This window comes from Chelmon rostratus, chromosome 3 (genome assembly GCF_017976325.1).
Source record: "Chelmon rostratus isolate fCheRos1 chromosome 3, fCheRos1.pri, whole genome shotgun sequence".
NCBI lineage: Eukaryota > Metazoa > Chordata > Actinopteri > Chaetodontiformes > Chaetodontidae > Chelmon > Chelmon rostratus.
In genome coordinates this window covers 21,385,516-21,407,141 of record NC_055660.1, presented here as the reverse complement: position 1 = coordinate 21,407,141, position 21,626 = coordinate 21,385,516, and the positions used below count along the sequence as shown (strand labels likewise).

Here is a 21,626-nt window from a genome sequence, read left to right as displayed (position 1 = left end):
TACCTCTAAACTTCCTATCCTCGGCTTGTGCAGTTCTGAGAAACAATGGCCTCAATCTGTTGTAAGCAGGTCACTGTTTTTACTGCATATGACCACTAACCCTTTGATCCTCTCACCTGCCTTTTTTACTCCCCTCCTCCTCTTTGGGGCTATTCCTTCTTAATGTACAGATGTTTATGAGAGATATATATATACATATCTATATTTTTATTTTTATGAACTATGAATGTGAATTTGTGCACATGATCCATATGGGTGTCACGATTTAGTAGAAGTGTCAATAAATATTTTCCCCAAAGAAATGTTTTGTTGTCTTTTCAGGGGTAGTTTGGGTTATTTGAAGTGGGGCTGTAAAAGGTACTGTGCTTCTTTACACCTAAAAAGACTCACTGACACGTTTCATTTGTTTTTCCGCCAAAGTAGACATTCTTGCAATGCACTGTCCACTTTTAGTGACTGCAGCGTTATTCAGCCCTTTCATGTTTAGGCACTGACAGCACATGGTTAAGGTTTTGGAAAGATCAAAATATGTTTTAATGCAGAAAAAGTCAGCAGTAACTTGAGATGCAAGATTTTTTCTTTTATTAACATGTAACTGAAATCAGAACCTTTCCCTCACCACAGTGCTTGTGTTGTCTAAACCAAACCACGGTCTGAATGCTAACCCTGGATTCTGGTGTCACAGTCCTGCACACTAAGACTCCAGGGCGGTACATGAAATCTACTGTTTCATTGTGATTAATTCTAGTGATTACATTTGTCACCACAATGTAATTAGTATCAACGTAATTGAGTGCAAGTTAGTTGTATATAAACGCCTTTTTAGGTGGCAGGTTTGACAGCCTTTCCTTCAGCACTCAAGGAGAATCAGTGAAAATATTCAAAACATATCATACAAAACTGCTATTATTTTGGGTGAAGCTTTTTTCAGGTGGTTAAAATATGTTTTGCTGCTGACCCACAGTGGTACCAGCCTCGCTGGCACACAGCAAAACTTTAGAATTGATCCCAAAGAAAATGATGGTAGAAAAAAACACATTTGCATTATTAAAGCTGCTGTATTCAATACTGATAGGCACAGTAGCAAACATTAGCATGCTAACATGTAGATGGTGAACATAGTCAACATTACAGCTGACAAACATTAGGATGCTAGCGTTGTCATTGTGAGCATGTTAGCATAAAGCGCTGCTGTGCCTCAGTGTGTCTCATGCTAGCATGAAAGAAGACTTGTGCTTGTAAAGACCAGGAGCATCTCTCAGCTCATCGTCTTCATTCTCCAGCCATCTTTAATGTTTTAATGTCTTTTTGTTTTCATTAGTGTGGTTTCCTGCCAGGGCAGACAGCGTTTTTCAGCAATTTAACTCTGATGAACACACTGTATGCTAACGCGAGCTGTCACCAAGCAATGGACAGACAAAGTTAGCAGCTAGTTGGTGAAGATATAGTGGAGCATCTTTATTTCTAAAACGGCACATTTTTTTCTCAGGAATTGGTGGAGAGTAAATACTGAACTAGCAGGTGACCAGAAACATGTCTCCAAATGACAGTAATTTTGCTCCGGATTTGCCGCATGTGTAAATAAGCAACTCAAGCTGCTGCTTGCAAGTTTCCATATCAGCTTGAAAGATTATGATGTGTGCATCCAGCTTGCATCCATTGTAGGTTTAACAGCTGCTGTCTTAATGGTCATCAAGTAGCACTGTCTATGTGTGTGATAAACTACTTCATTTTACTAAATAAATAGAATACCAAAAGAAAACAACCTGAATGCTTCATCACAACAAAACATTTTTATATAAAACATTTTTATATGGACATTCAATAACAAAAAAACAGAATGGCAGTCAAGGGAGGTATAGACATGACAGAGGGAGAGGACCGGTCATTGAGAAACCATAGGAACTATGAAGAACGGCCATATAGTTTACTATTATACAGTGGCAAGAAAACCGTGACGAGAAACCGGAGCTGCCACATGTTCTTGTGTGCGGCAGCCATTCTGTTTATCAGCAGGCCTTTTTGCCAAACAGCACTGTGCTCTTTGTTGTGTTAGCTAGCTTCAAACTGCTAGCTGCCTGTCGCTCTACATGGAGTTTAGTGGTGAAGAAGAACGCAACTGGGCTCGGCTGCTCGGGACTCAAATATGAAAGACACAAGAGTCATGCAAAACTTTTTTTTTTTTTTTTTTTTTTAACTTGACATGTATCGCTCATGCTGGTTTGTCCATGCCTTCAGTGGCTTTGTTAAGTCCATCTTTGTATCTCGTGTAGCACACGTTGGGAACCAAAACGTGCTGGGGACTGTTAGTTAGCATCTTTGGCTAGGTTTCTTTTTTACCCCCATATTTCGTCCAGAGCACATTCTATAGTAACTTTTAGATACTCAAAAAGAAATGTTAAATGAGAAAATCCAACAGCAGCACATTTAATAGAAAAAAAAACATCTTATTGACCTGCATGTTTTTCCAAGTGTGATAATTTAAAAAAACACAACAGTAGCTTTGAAATTAGTAATTAGGGTAAAGAAAAACACAACGGCCCATTTTACACACAACTTAGATCATATCCCACAGTGACAGCTGTTTTAAACCATGTTGGAATATTAACCTGCTTACGTTTGAGTTAACACTTTCATTTTACTGGATATCTTCAAACCTGAAGTGACCACAATGGCCAAGCTGACAGATTTAATCACTGAAATGTAAGGAGTCTGCTTTAAAAAAAAAAACAAAAAAACATAACGTTAGTTGGTTTTAACCAATCGTCAACACACTTACAGTAAGATCATTCATTCCAAATGTCTTAGGCATGAGACATCCCTAAAATATGGACACCAAGAGGGAAAAAAAACATTCAGCCGTTTTTGTACGTTTTTGAAATATAATCAAATGTCATGCTAGCGGATCCTATGATCAACCCATAACAAAACAATGACAAATAAAGCGGTAGTCTGGATTGACTTAATATTTAACTCAGAGGACAAAAGTTTAGTAGTGTTACATGCATACCTTTAGTACGTCACTATCCAGGTACGCTCTCGGCTCGAGATCTTTAGCCTTTAGTCCAAAGAAAGAAAAAAACCTTGAAATTTAACTTGCACCTTAATGAAGAAGGAACAACACTTACGGATATAAAAAAAGACGAAGATGAAAAAGAACTAAATAAAGACAGCAATAGGATTATCAAGGATTATGATCATAACAATAACAAAGATAATATATTTATACATACGGCAGAAAAATGTGCTTTCTACAAATCTTTGGAACAAAAACAAAAGCCAAATAAAGCCACGTTTTTGAAATATAGAATACAACATTAAAGAAATATGCACAATAGTAAGGTGTTTTGCATTTAAATATTTTCTATTGACTCGCTGACAGAATCTCTCTCTTGCTCAGTAATTGCTGCTGGCAGCAACGCAAACAAAATTACCAACTAAAGTATAGTACCAGTCAAAAGTTTGGACACACCTCCTCATTCAGTGTTTTTCCTTTATTTTTTAAAATTGTCTTCAACATTCTACATTAGTAGTGGAGACATCAGAAGTACGAAATAACACGAATGGAAAGTGTCAAACTGAGCAAAATGTTTAATATTTGACATTCGCCACAGCAGCTGTTTGCCTTGATGAAAGCTTTGCACACTGCTGCCATGATCTTCACCAGCTTCATGAGATAGTTTCCTGGACTGGTTCTCAGCTGACAGGGGTGCATGGTTAAAAGTTAATGGATGGAATTTCTTGCTTTCTTAATGCATTTGATTCCGACGAGTTGTGTTGTGCAGTGTTGTGCACTGCTGGCATGTAGTAAATGGCCCTGTTTGACTACTGTAGTAATCCCAGACTGTTCTCCTTCAGCCTCTGAATCTGTCAGCTATTCTCTGATGGCGATTTAGCCTCTGGGGCAACAGCCAGTGTTTCGGGACCTCCAGTGTAGCCAGCAGATATCCAGATAACTGATAATTGATATCCATGCCACTTGTTTAGAGTTCTATTGGCAACTCGTGTTTGTCGCTGGTACTCGCCGACGGTCATGCGTATCGATTGTTTTGGAGAACGGTCATATACTTTGTTTTGAGAGTCATTGGCAAACAATCTATTCTGTTGTTTAGGTAGGAGGACTTGCTAAGTAATCCATATTATGCAAGAGGTACTCAGCATATATGGGAACTCCTTCAAGATCATTGGAAATCCACATGAGGTTGGCTGTAGTAGTGCCAACCTACCTGTCCAGGTTTTTTGTGCATTAAAGAAACATGTACGGTGTGCAAAGCTGTCAACAAAGCAAGAGATCGCTACTTTAAAGAATATAAAATAAAAAACATTTTTGTTTACATTTTTTGGCTTCCTATATAAATCCATGTGTTTTTTCTTCATTTTGATGGCTTCAGTATTAATCTACCATTTAGAAAATAATAAATATAAAGAAAAAACACTGGATGAGTTGGCATGTCCAAACTATTGACAGGTACAGTATGTTTCAGGAAGACTCATTCAATGTTGGACTTTGCTCTATAAAAGATGGAGCATGAGGGGAAAATCCAAATAATAAATCTCTACATTAAAGGATCAACAAGTACTTGAACCTCAGGGTTGTGGGTGGATGATTTAGTTTGAATCTAAAGCTAAAATCAGTTCGAGAAGAAAACGTCTGAAGTGTAGTGTTGCACTTTTTGTAGTGTCTAGTGTTGGTGAAATCCTGTACATGAGAGGGATGATGTGAGACTATAGTTGTGTCACATAGTCAAAACATGGAATATTTGTAATATAGATGCTCATTTTCTGATTTTTAACCCCAAGGTTCACTGTTCCCATGACAGCATTGGCTGCTGAGTCAAACAAAATAATGGTTTAATAAGAATAATAATGAGAATAATTACAATTAATAATAATTTGGTAATTTTTTTTCTCTAAACTAATTTCTTTGCATATCATAACAATTTTAAGTTTAAAGGTTCACCATTTCCACATACTAAGAAATCTTGAGGTAAGGAACAGCTCTAATAACTCTCCCTCCCTTCAGCTTTCGGACATGATTTCTGTAGCGTTATAAACCATCACATTGTCTCTCCAAGCTGCCATGTTCAGTCTCCCTCTACCAGAACACAGCAAGAATGGAAATCCTCTCTCACTATCCACCCACGTTAAGGAGGAATTATAAAAATCCATCAGCGGGCGCCCTTTTTATCATTTTAGTGACTCGTCATTCTGGTTTTAGGTGCTCTTTCGAAGCACCTTCCTGCTTCTTACTGCTCCGACCGTGTTTTGGACACTCTGGTTGCTCGTTTCCCCCTCTTTTTCCTTAAATGTTGAGTGTGTGCAGGCCACACAGCACTCCCATTCTTTCTCATACATGGTTGACAGCTATTTAAATGTCAGTTATCCACATACAGCCTTGGAAGAACATCCGGGCTCCATCCCGAGTCTTGTGCTGCTGAGTGTCGAGGGAATAAGAAGGGGGACTATAATACAGCCGTGCAATAGGGAAGGTGGCCATTTTAAGTCTTTATTTTATTTTTCTTCTTTTTTAATGTAAAGGCCATCCGTCAGTCTTTAATACAGCATTCCTCTATTTCTGTAGTAGCATATATAAGAAAATGTAGGACTGCTTGGGGGTGGGATCTGAAATATCTTTGAGGTGGTCGACTCCACACTTTAAAACTTGGTGCAGTCCACCTCCACGACAACAGAGGGAGCTCTTACAGAGTAATTCAATGGAAGAGAGGAGCTCCTGGGAAATGTAGTGTCTTTAGTAAGGGGCAAATCTACTGTAGCCTCCCCTGTACAGTGTGGCCTGTGGAACAACAGAATACAAACATTTAGTGGAGAAAGTCTTTTAAAACTGACATTTTTCTTTGACTGATCAGTCTAGTGATATTCTGTATTTTCACATAAACCATTATCTTTGCAGCTAAAATGTCCTGCTGGACCAACAAGACTGGACTTCATTGACACACATCCCCAAACAAACATATTATACATAATAATCAGCATCTAAAACATTTGGGAATTGTTGACAAATAATAAAAATACTGAATATTCCTTATGCTTTGACTGCCTGACAGTTTAATGGGCTTTAGCGACTTACCATGGCTCCAACACCGTAGGCAGCTGGGGCGAGCGCAGCGTGGTAGGGGTCTGCCGTGTAAACTCGTCCGTAGCTTTCGGAAACAAAATATGAGGTATCATATGATAAGTTAAAGAAGAACAAGAAAAAAAGGAAATCCAGCTCAAGCTGACTCATTTACTGTAACTGCAGGAGGAGAAGGGCTTGTTCTTTTTCAACATTTACTTCCTGGTCTATGATTTATGCAGGAACAAAACAAACTACTCGTCCACTCAACTTGTCCTTGTCCCTCACATGTTGTAATTAGCCATTTTTGTTCTGTGGCATTTGGGCTTGAATGTCCCGGTGCATGTCATTTATCTGTGTTGCTTGTTCTAATGCAGCTAAGTTTTTAAATAAAGTTTCTACTCCACTACAATTATCTGACAGCTTTAAGAGTTTCTAACCTGTGATGTTTTGTTCTAATTGAAACGACTGAACAGTTTATTCATGTACAGCTGAAACAATTAGCCGATGAATCAATTAGTAAATTGCTAGAAATTTAATTGGCAACTATTTTGATATTATTTCATTATTCATGTAAAGACATTTTGTGGTTCCAGCTTCACAAATGTGACGATTCTGTCCTTTTTCTGCATCAAGGACCTTTTACTTTTAATACTTCAAGTACATTTTCCTGATTATACCTACATACTTTTACTTAACATTTTCCATTCTGGACTTTAGCTCGTAACAGAGTACTGTTAAGGTGTAGTATTAGTGCTTTTACTTTAGTAAAAGATCTGCATCCTTCCTCCACCACTGCTGGAGAGCTCACTCACCTGTCACTGTAAGCCGCTGCTGCAGCCGCCGCCGCCGCGGGAGTCGCTACCGCAGCCGGCTGGGCGTAACGATAAGCTGCATAGCCGCCCTGTGATGAGCCGATGAAGGGGAGAGAGTTGGAGGAAAGCACGAGGGAAGGGGGAAGAAGAGGAAGAAGTGATAGAGGAGGAAGACACAATGGAGGGAGAGGTGGGACGAAACAGAAACAAGAGTAAATTCTTGTTAAAAGGTTTGCTGTGTTTCCTCGACACGCTAACAGAGACTAGTAGTGAATCTAAAGGGTTACATTGTGAGAAAAACTGCTGAGAAGAGAGCGAAAGATTAACAAGCAGACAGTCAGCAAAACTGGCTAATCTGGTGCAGTACAGCATTCACAAGGATGTAGCTCAGGCTCTGTGTGGGTCTCTCCCTCCATGACTAATGTGGAAAAAACAGCTTTAACTGCACACGATGTGTTTTACAGTTTGCAGCATTAAAATGCATTATCCTTCCCACTGTGAGTTGGACATGGAGGGAGAGAGAGTTCATACCCGCAACTGTGCCCCACCCTGGTTCCCCTGCCAAAAACACACGGTTAAAGAAAGGGGAAGGGGTGGCAAGATGATTGTGTCATTATTTATGTTTGGATGGACAGCTGATGAACAGACACAAAAAACTACAGGTGTAAGAAGACAGTCAGCCAGTCGGATTAAAAAAGGGCACACACACACCACGCTCACGTGGCCAGCGACCAATCACTGACAGACACAGCATGCTTTCCCAAACTCAGAACGTTCAGTGTATTAGGCCAAACATCCCTATAAAAAACAAAAAAACAAACACACACCGCTGCATTCTACCCTAAAAGATCAGTCACGACCAAGTCCCCGCATTCAGGACCACACAGTTGCTGCTATGGGAGGAAGGCTGGACTGGGGGAGGTGGGGAAGAGGAAAGGAGGAGGAGGAGGACGAAGGATGACAGGTACAGAAGAGAGAGGAGGCTATGTAAAAAAGAAAAAACAGCTAAGGAAGAGGAAGAGTCACAAAGAAAGGATAGAGCAGAATAATAATAAAGGGAATAGGAAACTAAAGTGCCAGAAGACACTTTGGAGGTGATTTACAAACACAAAAGGCTTCAATTATTGACTAAGGAAAGATAGAATGACCGGAGCGAGGAGAAATGAAATAAAGAATGGCAGAAAAAAAGTAGGTTTACAGAGAGAGAGGAAAAAGGGGTGACTGGGGGAGGAGTCAGCCTTGTAAGTATGTCTGCATGCCGACATTGATTCAGTTAGCATGCCACAAGTGAAACAGATAGGGAGATTCCTGGAAGGGGTCTGAATTAACTGCTGACAGAAACTGTCCTACATCCCTCGGACGACTGGATCAGTCTGCTGTCTTTATTCATGTTTTACATATTTACTGTCCTGTTTCCTATTTCAAGAACGGCAGTGCAGCTTGCTAACACATCAGAATTTCACTGAAGCGCATGATATGTAAAGTGATATGTAAAGATATGTAAAGGAGTGTAACTAAATGACGACATGCCCGGCCTTTAAAAACGCTATCATCTGCTGTTTTACCTGAATTGAACCGGGCTAAATTTGTTTGACATGTTTTAACGTGTGTGATGAGAATGTCGAATAATAAAATGTTCATTTGTTTTTGTCTCAAGAACAATGAAAATGATCAAATTCATCTGGTCACCAAAGGGGGGAGGCCAAAGTAAGACAGAATGCCTCTGCTGTCACACTGAGGAAAAGAAGAAGTCATATACATAATGTTCATAATTAGCTGGATTATCATGGAATAGACTGTCTCACAAGTGCAAACCAGTGGCTTATTGTATAAGTACTGACCTTCAACACTGCACCTCATCTACCCTAAAATATACATGTGTCTATCCTGTAGATATTGTGTGAATGGAATTTTTATGGCGCATGTGCTTCATGAGATGAATCAGATTTCAACTTAATTCTTTTCTCCCCCTTCCGCAACTCCACCCATGTCAGAATCCAGTGAGTTAGTAGAAGAAGACAGAGAAGGCATTTCAATCTCAGATGGTCAATAATGTCTAGCAGCACGCAGTCATTGGAGACGAGGAGGATGCACACTGGCTCTCACACAGAGTGTGTAAACCCTACCTGGGGCAATCTGCCACTAATGTCCTGAAACACTAGTCTACAGAGAGAACAGAAACAGCTATTGTCAACCTGGTCTCTCTCTCACACACACACACCATTGCACACACAGACACACACTCATAATCACATTGGTACAAACTAACTCACAAATGCACAGAGACAAACCCTAGAGGAGTCTACTCATGAATGAACACTTTGATGAAAGCGTGTGTGTGTGCTGGTCTGCTGAGTGCTATTTTTATGTTTGTATGGATTATTAAAGGAACACTTCATATTAGATTTTGTGCATTTGGAAAAGTGTTAAGGCCTCATTTTTCTGTAATAGTTAAAAATGAGATAATAATAAATAAGATAAAAGCAGAACATAACACTTCTAGATGCGATAAATCAAAACACCCAAAAGTACACGTCTCTATGGGTTTGGTCTTTGCTGTTTCACACTTGAAAACCCACAGGCAAGAGGGGGGAAACGTAGGTGAGGAGTGAGGCAGTAGAGGAGAGAGAGGTATACTTACATAGAGATCAGCTGCACCGTAAAAGCCATCCTGATAGGCCATCACACTGAGAGAAAGAGACGAGAGAGGAAAGGAAAAAGGGAGAGTAGAGAGGAGTGGTGGTGGAGAGGCGAAACAAAACAAAACAAAACAAAAAAAAAATGGTGTGATGCGCCACCATGTGGGCATTGCAGAGAACAGCAAGAGTGACGATTGAGGGAGAGAGAGGTGAGGAAACGGTGCCAAACAGATTGTGAAAGAGAGAAGAGAAAGAAGGGTGAGATTATTACACACCGTGCAACATGCAAGACAAAATACCACCTCTTTGTATACAAATGCACCAACTTTAGAGTGATACTACTGCTACTTCTGCCAATAACTATTCAGGAAAATACTACTTGATCTTAATGCATTAAGTATCATATCATCACTTTGAGGTACAAGGAAATGGTATTTCCACTCAGCAAACTATCAATGTCAATATCTCAATGTAAATATATTCACACACACAGCATGCACAATTACGAAGTACTAGATTAAACTAAGTGAAGACATGCATTTAAGAAGACAGTCATTTGCATAACACCATGTCTAGCTTTTATCATCAGTAACAGGTTACGGGTTGTCAGTTTTTGCCCGTGTGTGTGTGGGTGTGTTTACCCCGGGTAGGCAGGAATGGCAGGTTGTGGCACGGCTGCCCTAACTGCGCTGTAGACAGGTCGGGCGCGACCCCGCAGATGAGCGCCGCGAAAGGTCGCAGCGGTGGAAGCAGCCGCCGCCGCTGCTGCTGGGTAAGGAAACCCCGGTACTGAGGGAGAGGAGGAGGAAAGAACAGCGTCTTTAATAAGATTATAGTATTGTTTGTGCATCTTATCTCCGTCAGTCTATTTAGGTATAAAACTACTCCTCGTTGTCATACCTGTGTAGAGTTCAGGACTGTACATGGCTCCGACCATCGGACTCAACTTCCACCCAGCTGTAGTCGACAGAGAAAATGTACATTTTGAGTCACATCACCATGATGATCAATATATAATGTTATTGTTTTGTCCAAAAATTATGTTTCCAAGAAAAAAGTGATCAAGATCTTTTCTTCCGTTATGTCAGATGCATCCCGGTGGAGCAGGTATCAGGGGACTGTGGCATATTTTACATGTACATCCACAACTTTCCCAGTCTTTTGATGCTCCTGTCCCAACTTGTTTGAAACATGTTGCTGCATCAAATTCAGAATAAACAGATATTTACAAACATCAGTGAAGCTGATGAGGCAAAACACTAAATATATTGTCTTCGTACTGTTTTCAAATGAGTGTATGTCAAAAAGATTAGCAAGTTATCACATTCTGTGACATCTTCAGTGTACCAGGGCTGTGTGATGTCAGATTGTTTTACAATATTCTATTGTCCAAATATTATGACTCAAAGAAATGAGCAATCAAAAACTCAAGCTTTTCTTTCACTTTGTCAGATGTTATGATGTTATGTGGCATGGGTATTAGGGGAATGTAGCATATTTCATATGTAGTTCTTCAAAGATGCAATAAATAATGATATATAATCAGAATTGGAAGCCAATACTTGTATGTATACAGTGATATTAATTTTAGCCATAATTCTCAGTCTCCACATGTCAAACAAAAGGTAGAATCGGCTGTTGTTCAAAGTACATTACCATATGGCAGAGTTGCAAGACCCTCTCCGTTAGAGTAAGGGGTGGTCATCTTCTTGTTTGTCATCACTCTGGCTGTGGCATTATTGACCTGGACATCGGAAAAAGCGGTCAGAGGCTGAGTCAATCCAGTTTAACATGTAAGCAAGTAGTGAGGAATCCAATCACATTACAGTTTGTGTTTTGGGCTTTTATTAAGCTGAATATATTGTGTGACACATGAGGGAGATACTCTACACACATGATGGTGTTTTCATATTAAGCTTTTAGTGTGAGGTGTCATACTTTCAACTGTTTCTTTCTTAAGAGGTTAATTCTGTTGATGAGCAGCGATGGTATTTGATGCATGCGCTTCTTTTGAAGGAGAAAGACATTGAAAACAAGGATCCTGGTGAGTAGTCAGGCAGTTTTGCACACAAACAACGCAACCATTGGCACACAGAACAAAGAAAACTAAATATTTCAGAACAAAAGCATTCAAAAAGAAATCCAAGACCATTATTTTGCTACCTTTAAAAAAAAGGAGGGAAAAAGAAGGTGAATTAAGCGGCAGATTCATCAGTTGAACACAATGCAAAAAACATCAATCGAAGAGTTCATACACAAATTACACGCAGCCAATCAAGAGCGCATCACATCACCAGAGGTGAGCAAAACTAGCCAATCAGCAAGCATCAGATGCAGCAAGAGACCAATCAAAAAAGGTTGGCAGCCCTCCCAATCAAATACACATCATACGGAAAAAGGAAGACGGGGAGGGAGAGAGAACGGCAAAGGAAAGACAGAAATATCGAGGGATGCAGGAGGAGCCAGTCCACATGAAAAGACACAGAAAAACACATACATGATGTGGAGAAAAGAGAGGCAGAGAGAGTGAACAATCCATCCAAATGTGCAATTCCTCTAATGAACAAACAGAAACAACAAGATGCAATGCACACATACAAAATACATCCGACCGTTGGCCTACATCGGGTCTAACTGTACATGAGCAACAATGGAGAAATGATGAATGGAGCAAGAACGAATACAGAGAGAGAGAGAGAGAGAAGTGTAGATATAAAGACAGAGAGGATGGGGGATGCAAATATCATTCCTCAAAAAAAGTAAAAATAAATAAAAAATCAAATCAAACCATGGTTGTGAAACACTGCCAGGCATTCCAGATCAGTGTCGCACACCAGAAAGACCTCGAAAGCACACAACCACCAACACACACCATCCAGAACCAAACTGATCAAAAAGTAAAACAAGGACACCTCTTTACAGAAATCAGAACAAAGAAAAGCTGCCGTTACTTTACCAGTGGCTCAGGTTTTACGTTTGCTTCAGTTTGCTGGGGTCTGCTCATTATTTCATGGCAGCTTTTTTGCTTTCTTTAAAGGGCCCAAATGCTCAAAGTGCACATGTTACATATGAAGAGCAGATTTGCATTGAAATAGAATAAGCTTGCATCCTCGTTGGCGGCGCACACTATGCATCCACATTCACAGATCTTTAATGTGTACACATCTTTAAGTCTAAACAACCATACCTCTACAACTGTCTGCAGTCTAAAAGGTGGTGCAGAAAGTGATAATCAAGTACTACAGTACACCATGATACACAGACAACTATTACCTCTCCTCCAGTAAAGCTAACATAGCACTCATGCTTCAGCATGCTGTCCCACTAAGGTGCAAAAATGCAGCTATTGGCTGACACATGACACAGAGAGATGACATAATAGTACTATATGACGTCATACAGATGACGAGAAAGAGAGTAAACCATGCAGGATACAGCTCTGGAATTAAATGCTGAATGCAGTTAGAGAGGTGATTGGAATGAATGCATAAGAAGTGGTAGTCATAGTTGTTGCACTTGCAGATAGATGCAGTACATTCAGTTATACAAGTGGCCTTTATAATGCCATGCGGTCAATGGCTAATCTCGTAATCGTTTCATTCACCACCTCCCCAATCAATCACAGGATTAGCCAATCAGGTTCTGTCAATCAATCAATCAAGCTCCCCTCAGTAAAGGAGTCCTTCATTTGGGTGTTGGGTGCATTTTATTTAATTTTTTGACAGATGGGGTGGGGGGAGGGGTCATTCAAAGATGATGCCATGTGTACACAACTTACCGTTGCCAGGGAAACGGCGTGAGGACACGCGAGCAGTTACCGTGGAGACTGACAACAACAACAACATACAAAAATCATCAGGGAAATAGAGAAAATATATGTAAGAAAGAAATGATGAACCAAAAAAAAAAGGAAAAAGGAAACATAACCAAAACGAGGTAATGAAAAGCAACCCCCACCCTGTGGTAGAGAGGAAGTGATGTAACAGGTCACGTGTCACCTACAAGTATCAGCCATTTGACAACAACCGAGCCTGTACTGGTTAAACCCCACTACAAACACAGATCATAAAAGTTGATAAAGGAGCAAACAAAAAGGAAATTGAAAATGTGAGAAATTAACATCTGATTTGGAAGGGAGACTAGCCGTTATTATTGCCCAGATTATATTCAAAGAACTGACAAAATAATCAATCAAAATCAAACGTAATCTCGTTCTGTGCTACCTGACTACATCACAGGACAGGGAAATGGACGGAGATATGGGGGAGGGACGGACAGCAGAAATGCAGGTGCATATGGGGACACACAAACTGGGAGAGACAGACAGACAGACAGACAGACTGGCCTGGTGAAAAAGAGTGGAGAGAGATGGAGGAGAACCTAAAAAAGAAAAAAGGAAAGGAGAGGGAACGACAGCTATCTATCGCATTCTCTTCACATGTTCATTCTCTCTCCGCCCTCCATATTTCTAATTCTGCACACCCACACGCACAGAGACAGAAGAGTGCAGGACATTCGAGACCATGCAGAGGAGCTTTAGTAGCGAGTAGAAATAAAAAAAGGAAAAGCGTGATTTTAAAATCAAGTGCCAGAGCAAATGGCGAAAGCATGGTGTGTTTGATCTCCAAGGCCATTTGCAACTAAAATCTGAGCTCATGCTGACAAATAAAAAAAAAAAAATGTCACAACAAAATGCACTTCCATGAGATCTGGTGTTCTTTTTCAGGAGTGGTGGATGCAAAGTGTGTGTGTAAACAAAACATTTTTTTTTTTTTACCATCCATCTCGCACATCTGAAATTCATTCATCTTTTTGAAGCGTCAGAAATGACACCACACTCCTCGCGGCAGTCTCATTCCCAAAAAACTGCCCTCGGAAAATGCCCCCATCATGCATCAGTCTCTTAACACATCAAACAGAAAGAAAAGGTGCTACCCAGAGGCACCCACGTAATATTAACTGAAAGAGTGAAAAACTCCCAAGACAACATCTGACCTCATGATCCATCCATGCAACTTACAGACACCAGCAAGCACTATTTTTTTTCAGAAGAAAAATAACTGAGAGGCTATTCGCTTTCCTTCCAGTCATAAACACAACCATAAACCAAAAATGGCCACTCGTCATGATCATGGAAGAAGTGATGTTGGTGATACAAAAGGTGCAGGAAAACAAAACAAAACAAAAAAAGGAAAAATAAAAAAAAGAAAGATCCTACATGCTGTGACAGAAGCGGATATTGTCAGCAACTGTGTCGTAGTGACGTCTCGCCGGCCATGCCTTTTGTGTAGCCACTCCACCCAGCATGCTTTGCAAACCACACAGCTTTCAGATCAAGGTGCAATGGACAGCCCACAACATCAACAACAAGAACAGCAACGACAGCGTAAACACTGACAGGAAGTGCCGTCAAAAGAGACGTCTGTGTGCGTGGCACCGCTGCACCATGCTATAGTGAAGCCAGAGGGGTTAGAGTTGAACACATACAGCCACCCGGAAAACCTCTGGGGCAGAAACGACCAGAACAAACTCATTCTCATAGTTGCACATGGAGGGGAAACAGACGAGAAAATGGTCACTGATTCTAAAAAAAAAAAAAGGGGGGGGGAGGGGGTGGGGCGAGGGTGGTGAGTTACCTCGATTTTACGTCCTTCCACCAGCGTGCCGTGCAGCTTCTCTCTGGCCCTCTCTGCATCTGCGCTCGACTCGAATGTTACAAAACCGAAGCCCTGCAAGCAGAGGAGAGGGAAGAATGGGAGAAGGAAGGGAGGGGGAGAGTGAGAGAAGGCTGGAAATAGCTGTTAGGCTGCTGAGCTCTTTTATGTTCACAAATGTGAGACATTTCTTGCCGTTTCCAGCTTCCTACCTTGGATCCCCTCTCATTGAAAATGATCTCGACGTCGAGGATTTTGCCAAATTGCTGAAAAGGAAGAAGAGGGAGAAAATGAAGAGGCTGAACGAGCTTGTAAGTCATGTGCTGCATCTTGCCACAGGGTGTCAGTACTGTTCAGCCATGATGAGCTGGCACTGAGCCAGCGCTGCTGGTCTTCCCTTCCATCACATCTTCCTCTGCTCTTTTCTCTGCACCACATTTTAGAGACATTCCTCTCAGAAACAAGACGAGCACAAGGCCAGATTTTTACACCGCACTTTAAAGAACTATTCTGCAAAGTGGCACACCAAGTGCAAGTTCTGCTTTTGTTCGTAGTCAAATGGGACAGAAACGGATTCCTTTTTAGCTGAAACAGATATGACAGTATCTTATTTTCATTTTAAAAATCCCAATTCATGATAGGAAATGAATGATAAAAAAAAACGAGAGGTTTCAGTGCTGACGTCACTGGACTGGCTCTTCTGAGTCATTATTTTTACTGACTGCATGTTTTTCATCCAGAGCTTCTTTTCTGGGTTACTGTTATAAACAAAGTGGTGCAAAGTGAAAAACGGAGTCTACTTACCCCAAACATCTGACGTAGGTCGGGGTCTCGGAAGCGGAAGGGGATGTTGGACACGTGGAGGCGCTTGGGTGTCCCCTTGTCGTCTGCGTCAACCCCGGCGGTCCCTCCGCCTCCTCCTCCTCCCGAGCCAACCCCTGACTGACCGTCAATCTGGGAGGACACATCCGACTGCTGGGACAGGCGGACAGGGAGGACAGGAAGAGAAACACAGGAGGTGATGGGAGGGAAAAACTAAAGGAATGACTGCCGAAAAATACTCACGTTTAAGAAGCTAATACGAGAGAATATTTGGCATTTTGCTTGAATATTTAGCATTTTGCTTGAAAAGTGACTAAAACAATAAATTGACTATTTAAAATTGGAGGTTGACCAATCCTGGACATTTTGAGGCAAGAATAGGATATAAAAAAACGATAGTTTGAAGCAGGAAAAAGCCGGTAGGTGACAAATTGACTGATAGCCTGCTACAAGCTAATGCTAAACTAGTGACTGGGTCGGTGTACCGGTGGAATAAAACAGACTCTGTCGGCCATTTAACCATCACGATAACAACAAAGGACGACATATGTGAGTAACAGCGAGCACTAAAGTGGATGCCACTTTTTTCTACTCTCTTTGTGGCTTTTCATGCTGTTCATGCTTCATCTGACAGTTTAAAAAGGCGGTCACTGCAACGACAAGCTTATAGTCGACAATGCTAATAGTAACCAGCAGTACACTAGCAAAACAGAGCTAGCATGCTTTCGCCAGAGCAGCAGTTATCTTCAGTCTAAGGCCTTAATAACGCCAACAATATTATCAGGCTCATAATTTATGAACAAAGCGTCTTATATAATATTTTATCTTTCATTTTAATCGAAATGAGCTCAGGTACGCGATGACATTAGCTTGACTTCCATGTCATCGGCCAAAATAGCATCCAATTATTACATTCAACTTTAGTATGAGAGGGGTTTCTGTTATTTAGCTTCCCCTCACTGATATAAACGGGGTGGACAAAATAATAGAATCACCGGTCAGTATGACACAATACAGATCCACAGCACCACAAACCACAGTCTCCAAATTCATCAGAAAGTTGAATCAACAGCTCTCTAAAACATTTTCATTATTACCTTCATGAAGGAAGGATTTATTTCAGGACTGTTGCATTACACTGCATTAGCTTTAGCCAGTTGGACCTAATAAACTGGCAACAGAGTGTTAATACAGTAATGACCCGTCAGCAGTGTGGACAGTGCAGAGTATAGAGAGCAGTAAATATTACAATAGTTGCAATAATACTGTTAACTTCAAGCTAGCCATTAAGGTAGTAGTTTACAGCGTTGATCAGTGTTGTAGTGCTTGGGGAAATTTGACTTTTCACATCCCTTGTTCTGTTCCTCTCCACCCCTGCTGAAGCCTCTCTGAGCTAACGCTAGGCTAGCAGCTCAAAGGGCTCTGGTAGAAATGCATTTTTTGAATTTGTGAAGGGGGCGTGTTGAAGCAAGTTGTTCTCCAAGAATGAACGCTGTTACAGCTTCATGTTACTTTGAAGATCTTAATCAGTGCTGCACAGAGAGGTTTACAGATTTTTAATTTGTGAAGACAGAACATTCAGATCCGTCATTTGCATCGGTCAGGACCCTGAGTCTCTGTATCAGAATTTGTATAATTAGAAGAAAGTCACATTGGTGCATCCCAATGACTTACTATTATTATTTTTTATTCTATAACACATATTCCTCCACACTCTCGCTCTCGGCGGCCTCTCAAGGCAAAGACCTGATGTGGGCTGCACACAGAGGAAGAGGCTGGCACTCACTTGAGCACCGAGGCTGCTGGCAGCGTTGGCGGCGCTGTTCGCCGCTCCGCCGGCTTCCACGGGGCCCTGGACGGCTCCCGCTGCGTACAGACTGCCCCCGTAATCCAGGGCCAGGCCGTTCTGGGGGGGTGGCGGCGGAGGTGGAGGGAACGCGGAGAAAGGTGGCGGTACGAGTCCCTCCTGACCGCCAGCACTATCCTGAGAGCCCTGTTGGGAGAGAGAGAGACATGGGTGAGAAGGGAGTGAAAGCTAAAGTAGCCGCCTGGCGAACGTCCACGGTATCTTTTACTGAGAGCATCACCCGACCACACAGAGACCACTTTCCCAAGAGCTTCAGTCTAAAAGTCATACAGGCATGGATATTATATTTCCATTTCCCCATGTATGTGTGTGTGCGTACATGCGCGCACACATCTACACCCCCCCACCCATTAAATATTCACTGCAGCCACATCTATTATTGAGGGTCAGATGCCTCCGTGCTCAGAGTGTTGTACAATGGTGAGTGTCTAACGCCTGCACACACACTCACAAACGCCTCTGCACACAAACCACCTTTGACACGCAAACACCCACACACCTAAACGCTCACACAAAGACCAACTGTTAGTAAGGAAGCCTGCCCAAGTAACTTTGTGTATATTATTACCCCCAGAAAATAAATGGCCGAACGTTATCGACATTAGAGTACGTAGGAGGGCAACACAGGCACCCAACAAACACATGGTGTGACACACACACACACACACACACACACACACACACACACACACACACACACACACACACACACACACACACACACACACACACACACATTCCTTCCTGTTGGCAGTGGGGCATGGATACCCTAAATGGTAATAGTTAGAAGGCGGCGGTAGACGGCAGGGACGGCAGAGAAAGGGGGGTGATGGATGATAAAAGGTGATGACTGGTAGAAGAGGCATGGCCTGCCTCTGATCCATAGCTGCGAAAGATAAACCAGCCATCACTGTCTTTTAGATCTTTTTATAACTCGCTAATACAACTGCGCAGGAAAGCAAACTCAATTCAAGACTGTAACATACAGAGAAAGTCTTTCGATTCGGCGTATTGACAACATGATTGATTGATTTATATTTGTTTATTGACTAAGCTCTGCGAGGCAGGCAAAGTGGTGCTTTGAGCTAAATGCTAACATCAGCATGCTAACACTGACAATGCTAACATACCGATGTTGTTTAGTAGGTCAAATGTTTACAGTGTTCACTATTAGTGAAGTGTGTTAGTATGATTACATTTAATTAGCAACCAAAGCTAATTAGCAAACTACAGTACAGCTGAGGCTGATGGGAATATCATTTTTTGTAGGTATTTGGCCATTAAGGTTGTCAAAAGTACTGATACTTCCATACTTTTCAACACCACATGTTCAAATTGATGAAATTGATGATTACTCAGGTAATTATATTTTTCATAGTAAGAAAGTACTGAAGCTTTAAATGTAATATTATCTAATAATTATAATTATTCTTACTATTGATTACTATTACATTATTATAAATGTGTTGAATGAGTTAGGTGACTTTTTGTGTACCAGCACTGTGTGCAGCTTGTTTTTTTTTTTTTTTTTTTTTTTTTTTTTAAAATATTTGATTTAAAAAAACATTTTGTCTGCCCAGGACTTCTTTTTTTTGGCTGTGGTATTGAAAGCTGTGACATATTTTATTACTAATATCGTATAGAAGTTTAAAATTCCGGTGTCATGATGACAATATTGGCCATAAACCATAATACAGACGAATTAAAAAATTTGACCTAATGATGGCCTTATGTGGAAAATCCAGTATCAGACTTTGTGAGGGATAGAATGATTTCCATCATTGTGCCTGTTGTTTGCTTAGTCCAATAACCCACATAAAGACAGAAACGGGCAGTGACTGACTTTAAGATTTGTTAAAAATAAGAAGTAGACAACTACAAAACATAATAATAATTAACTCTTTCCAAAAGGGAGAAAATGTAAAAAAAAAAAAAAACACTATCAAAGACACCAAAAAATAAATTCAGAACATAAAAGACAACAATTGAGTAACAAGTTTAAGATGAAAATACAGGTTCATCAACGTAGCGAGCAGGTTATAAAAACAAAAACAGACTTAATCTCCTTGTTCTAGTTCGTCTCACCGTTCTCCTCCTACTTCTAATCATTATTATCATCATTATTATTATTAGCAGTAGCAATAGTAGCAGCACTAGACACAGGCAGTAATAATAATAATTCATTAGTAAAAGTAATATTCAGTCTTTTTTTTCCACCACCAAAATGGATATCACCACTAAAGAGACTCCATGCTTCCAAGACATCTGCTTGGCTACATTCTGTGTGTGTGTGTGTGTGTGTGTGTGTTTATGTGAGTGACAGGCTGCAGCGATGCCCATCTGAGTTGCACAATAGATCTCTGTCCCTTTGGGAGTGTTAAAAGTGTGTGGGAGGGTGTGCATGTATGAGTGTGTGTGTGTGTGCGTGTGTGTCTGTGCATGCCATCTGTCTCCCAGCTTTTGACCTTTCTCAGCGTCACACCTGTGACACGGTAGCCAGGCCCCTCGACTCAGTGACAAACCTGGGGATGCACACGGTCGACATGGATCACGTACAGCAGAGCTGCCGCGGGTTGACAGTGAGGGAGCCTTTGTCTGGTCAGAGCACAGCTACACCGACAGGACAGGCAACGGGACTTTTGTGTCATGCAGAAGATTCAAAATAACTCACTATAATGAGCTTTTTACAGGTAGAGAGGTCAGACATTTTTCAGAAAAATGTTACTGGGATGACTATGTAAGCAACAAACGCTAAATTAATCTTTAAAAAGTCCCGTTATTTATCCTGAATCTCTCAACAAATCCACATAATCAACAGGACTGAAGGCATCAAAATGCAAAATCAAACAAATGAGTCATATGTATTTGTTAACTTTCTCAAATCCTTCATTTCTGCACTAATCCTAGCTTAACTTTAAGAAGCCATTACTACAAACTGTATTTCCCTTTTTGAATAATAAAGTAAACATGAGGTTTTCTAAATTCAGACCTCAATAATATCAATAATGAAAACTGGAACCAATAAATAAAACAACCCAGCATGAAACTGATCACATATTTAATTACAATACAAATTTATCTGAGATATTTTTAGATATTTTGTTTTAATTAATAATAATAATAATAATAATAATAATAGCAATAATAATAACAAAGACTGATCTATTACCTTTAAATGAATAGCTCTGAGCAGCTCAACCACAGTGCAACAGTGGCACAAACGCTACATTAATTACCAACATCTTTAAGCACCGTTCTTCGTTTGCATAATCAGTTGAAAGACAATTCCTCGTGCCATCAGAAATTGCTTTAACCTGACGGCCACTCCTCTATTGTTCCTGCTGTAAGAGCAAAAGGAAACGGGATCAGATGCTTGAAGAGAGAATGCTTCGAACTCAACCTCTGATGACAGCAGCACTGGTCTGCCTGATTCCAGCCGGGTAACCGCTGTCATCTCACTCCCTCCTCTCCCTCATAACAAACAGTTAATATGTGTTTATCATTAATCCCAAACAGTGCTGCCATCATCCTCACTGCGCACGTCCTCTTTTCATACCTAAATCCCTGAACGGTCTCTGCTGCTCCCCTGCCAGGTGAAGAGACTCCACCTCGGCCAGAATAGAAACCACGTTCTCCATCTTCAGTGCCCGACACTCGAGCGACACAGCCGCCAGATTACTGACCACGGCGTCCAAGTTTAACTTCATTCACATTTTCAAATAGCAGCTGTGTCCGCTCCTCTAAGCCCTGCAGCTG

The 21,626-nt window shown here is 41.0% G+C and overlaps 1 protein-coding gene across 8 annotated transcripts in view; it reads right to left on the bottom strand.

The window, feature by feature from the left end:
* Positions 1-1,773: 1,773 nt before the first annotated feature.
* Positions 1,774-21,626, bottom strand: part of rbfox2 (RNA binding fox-1 homolog 2) — a 38,132-nt gene continuing 18,279 nt past the window's right edge. For 2 of the 8 annotated variants that reach the window (XM_041964074.1, XM_041964116.1), the window contains 11 exons: positions 17,790-17,996; positions 15,986-16,156; positions 15,394-15,447; positions 15,164-15,256; positions 11,184-11,271; positions 10,428-10,484; positions 10,169-10,346; positions 9,530-9,575; positions 6,889-6,977; positions 6,089-6,161; positions 1,774-5,794 (listed from right to left, as the gene is read on the bottom strand). In XM_041964074.1, coding sequence (XP_041820008.1) covers positions 5,750-5,794; positions 6,089-6,161; positions 6,889-6,977; positions 9,530-9,575; positions 10,169-10,346; positions 10,428-10,484; positions 11,184-11,271; positions 15,164-15,256; positions 15,394-15,447; positions 15,986-16,156; positions 17,790-17,996 — 1,101 coding nt within the window. In that variant the 3' untranslated portion in view covers positions 1,774-5,749. Of the gene's footprint in view, positions 5,795-6,088; positions 6,162-6,888; positions 6,978-9,014; positions 9,052-9,529; positions 9,576-10,168; positions 10,347-10,427; positions 10,485-11,183; positions 11,272-15,163; positions 15,257-15,393; positions 15,448-15,985; positions 16,157-17,789; positions 17,997-21,626 lie in introns of those variants that run through there. The other 6 variants (XM_041964092.1, XM_041964101.1, XM_041964083.1 and 3 more) reach the window with 6 other exon arrangements.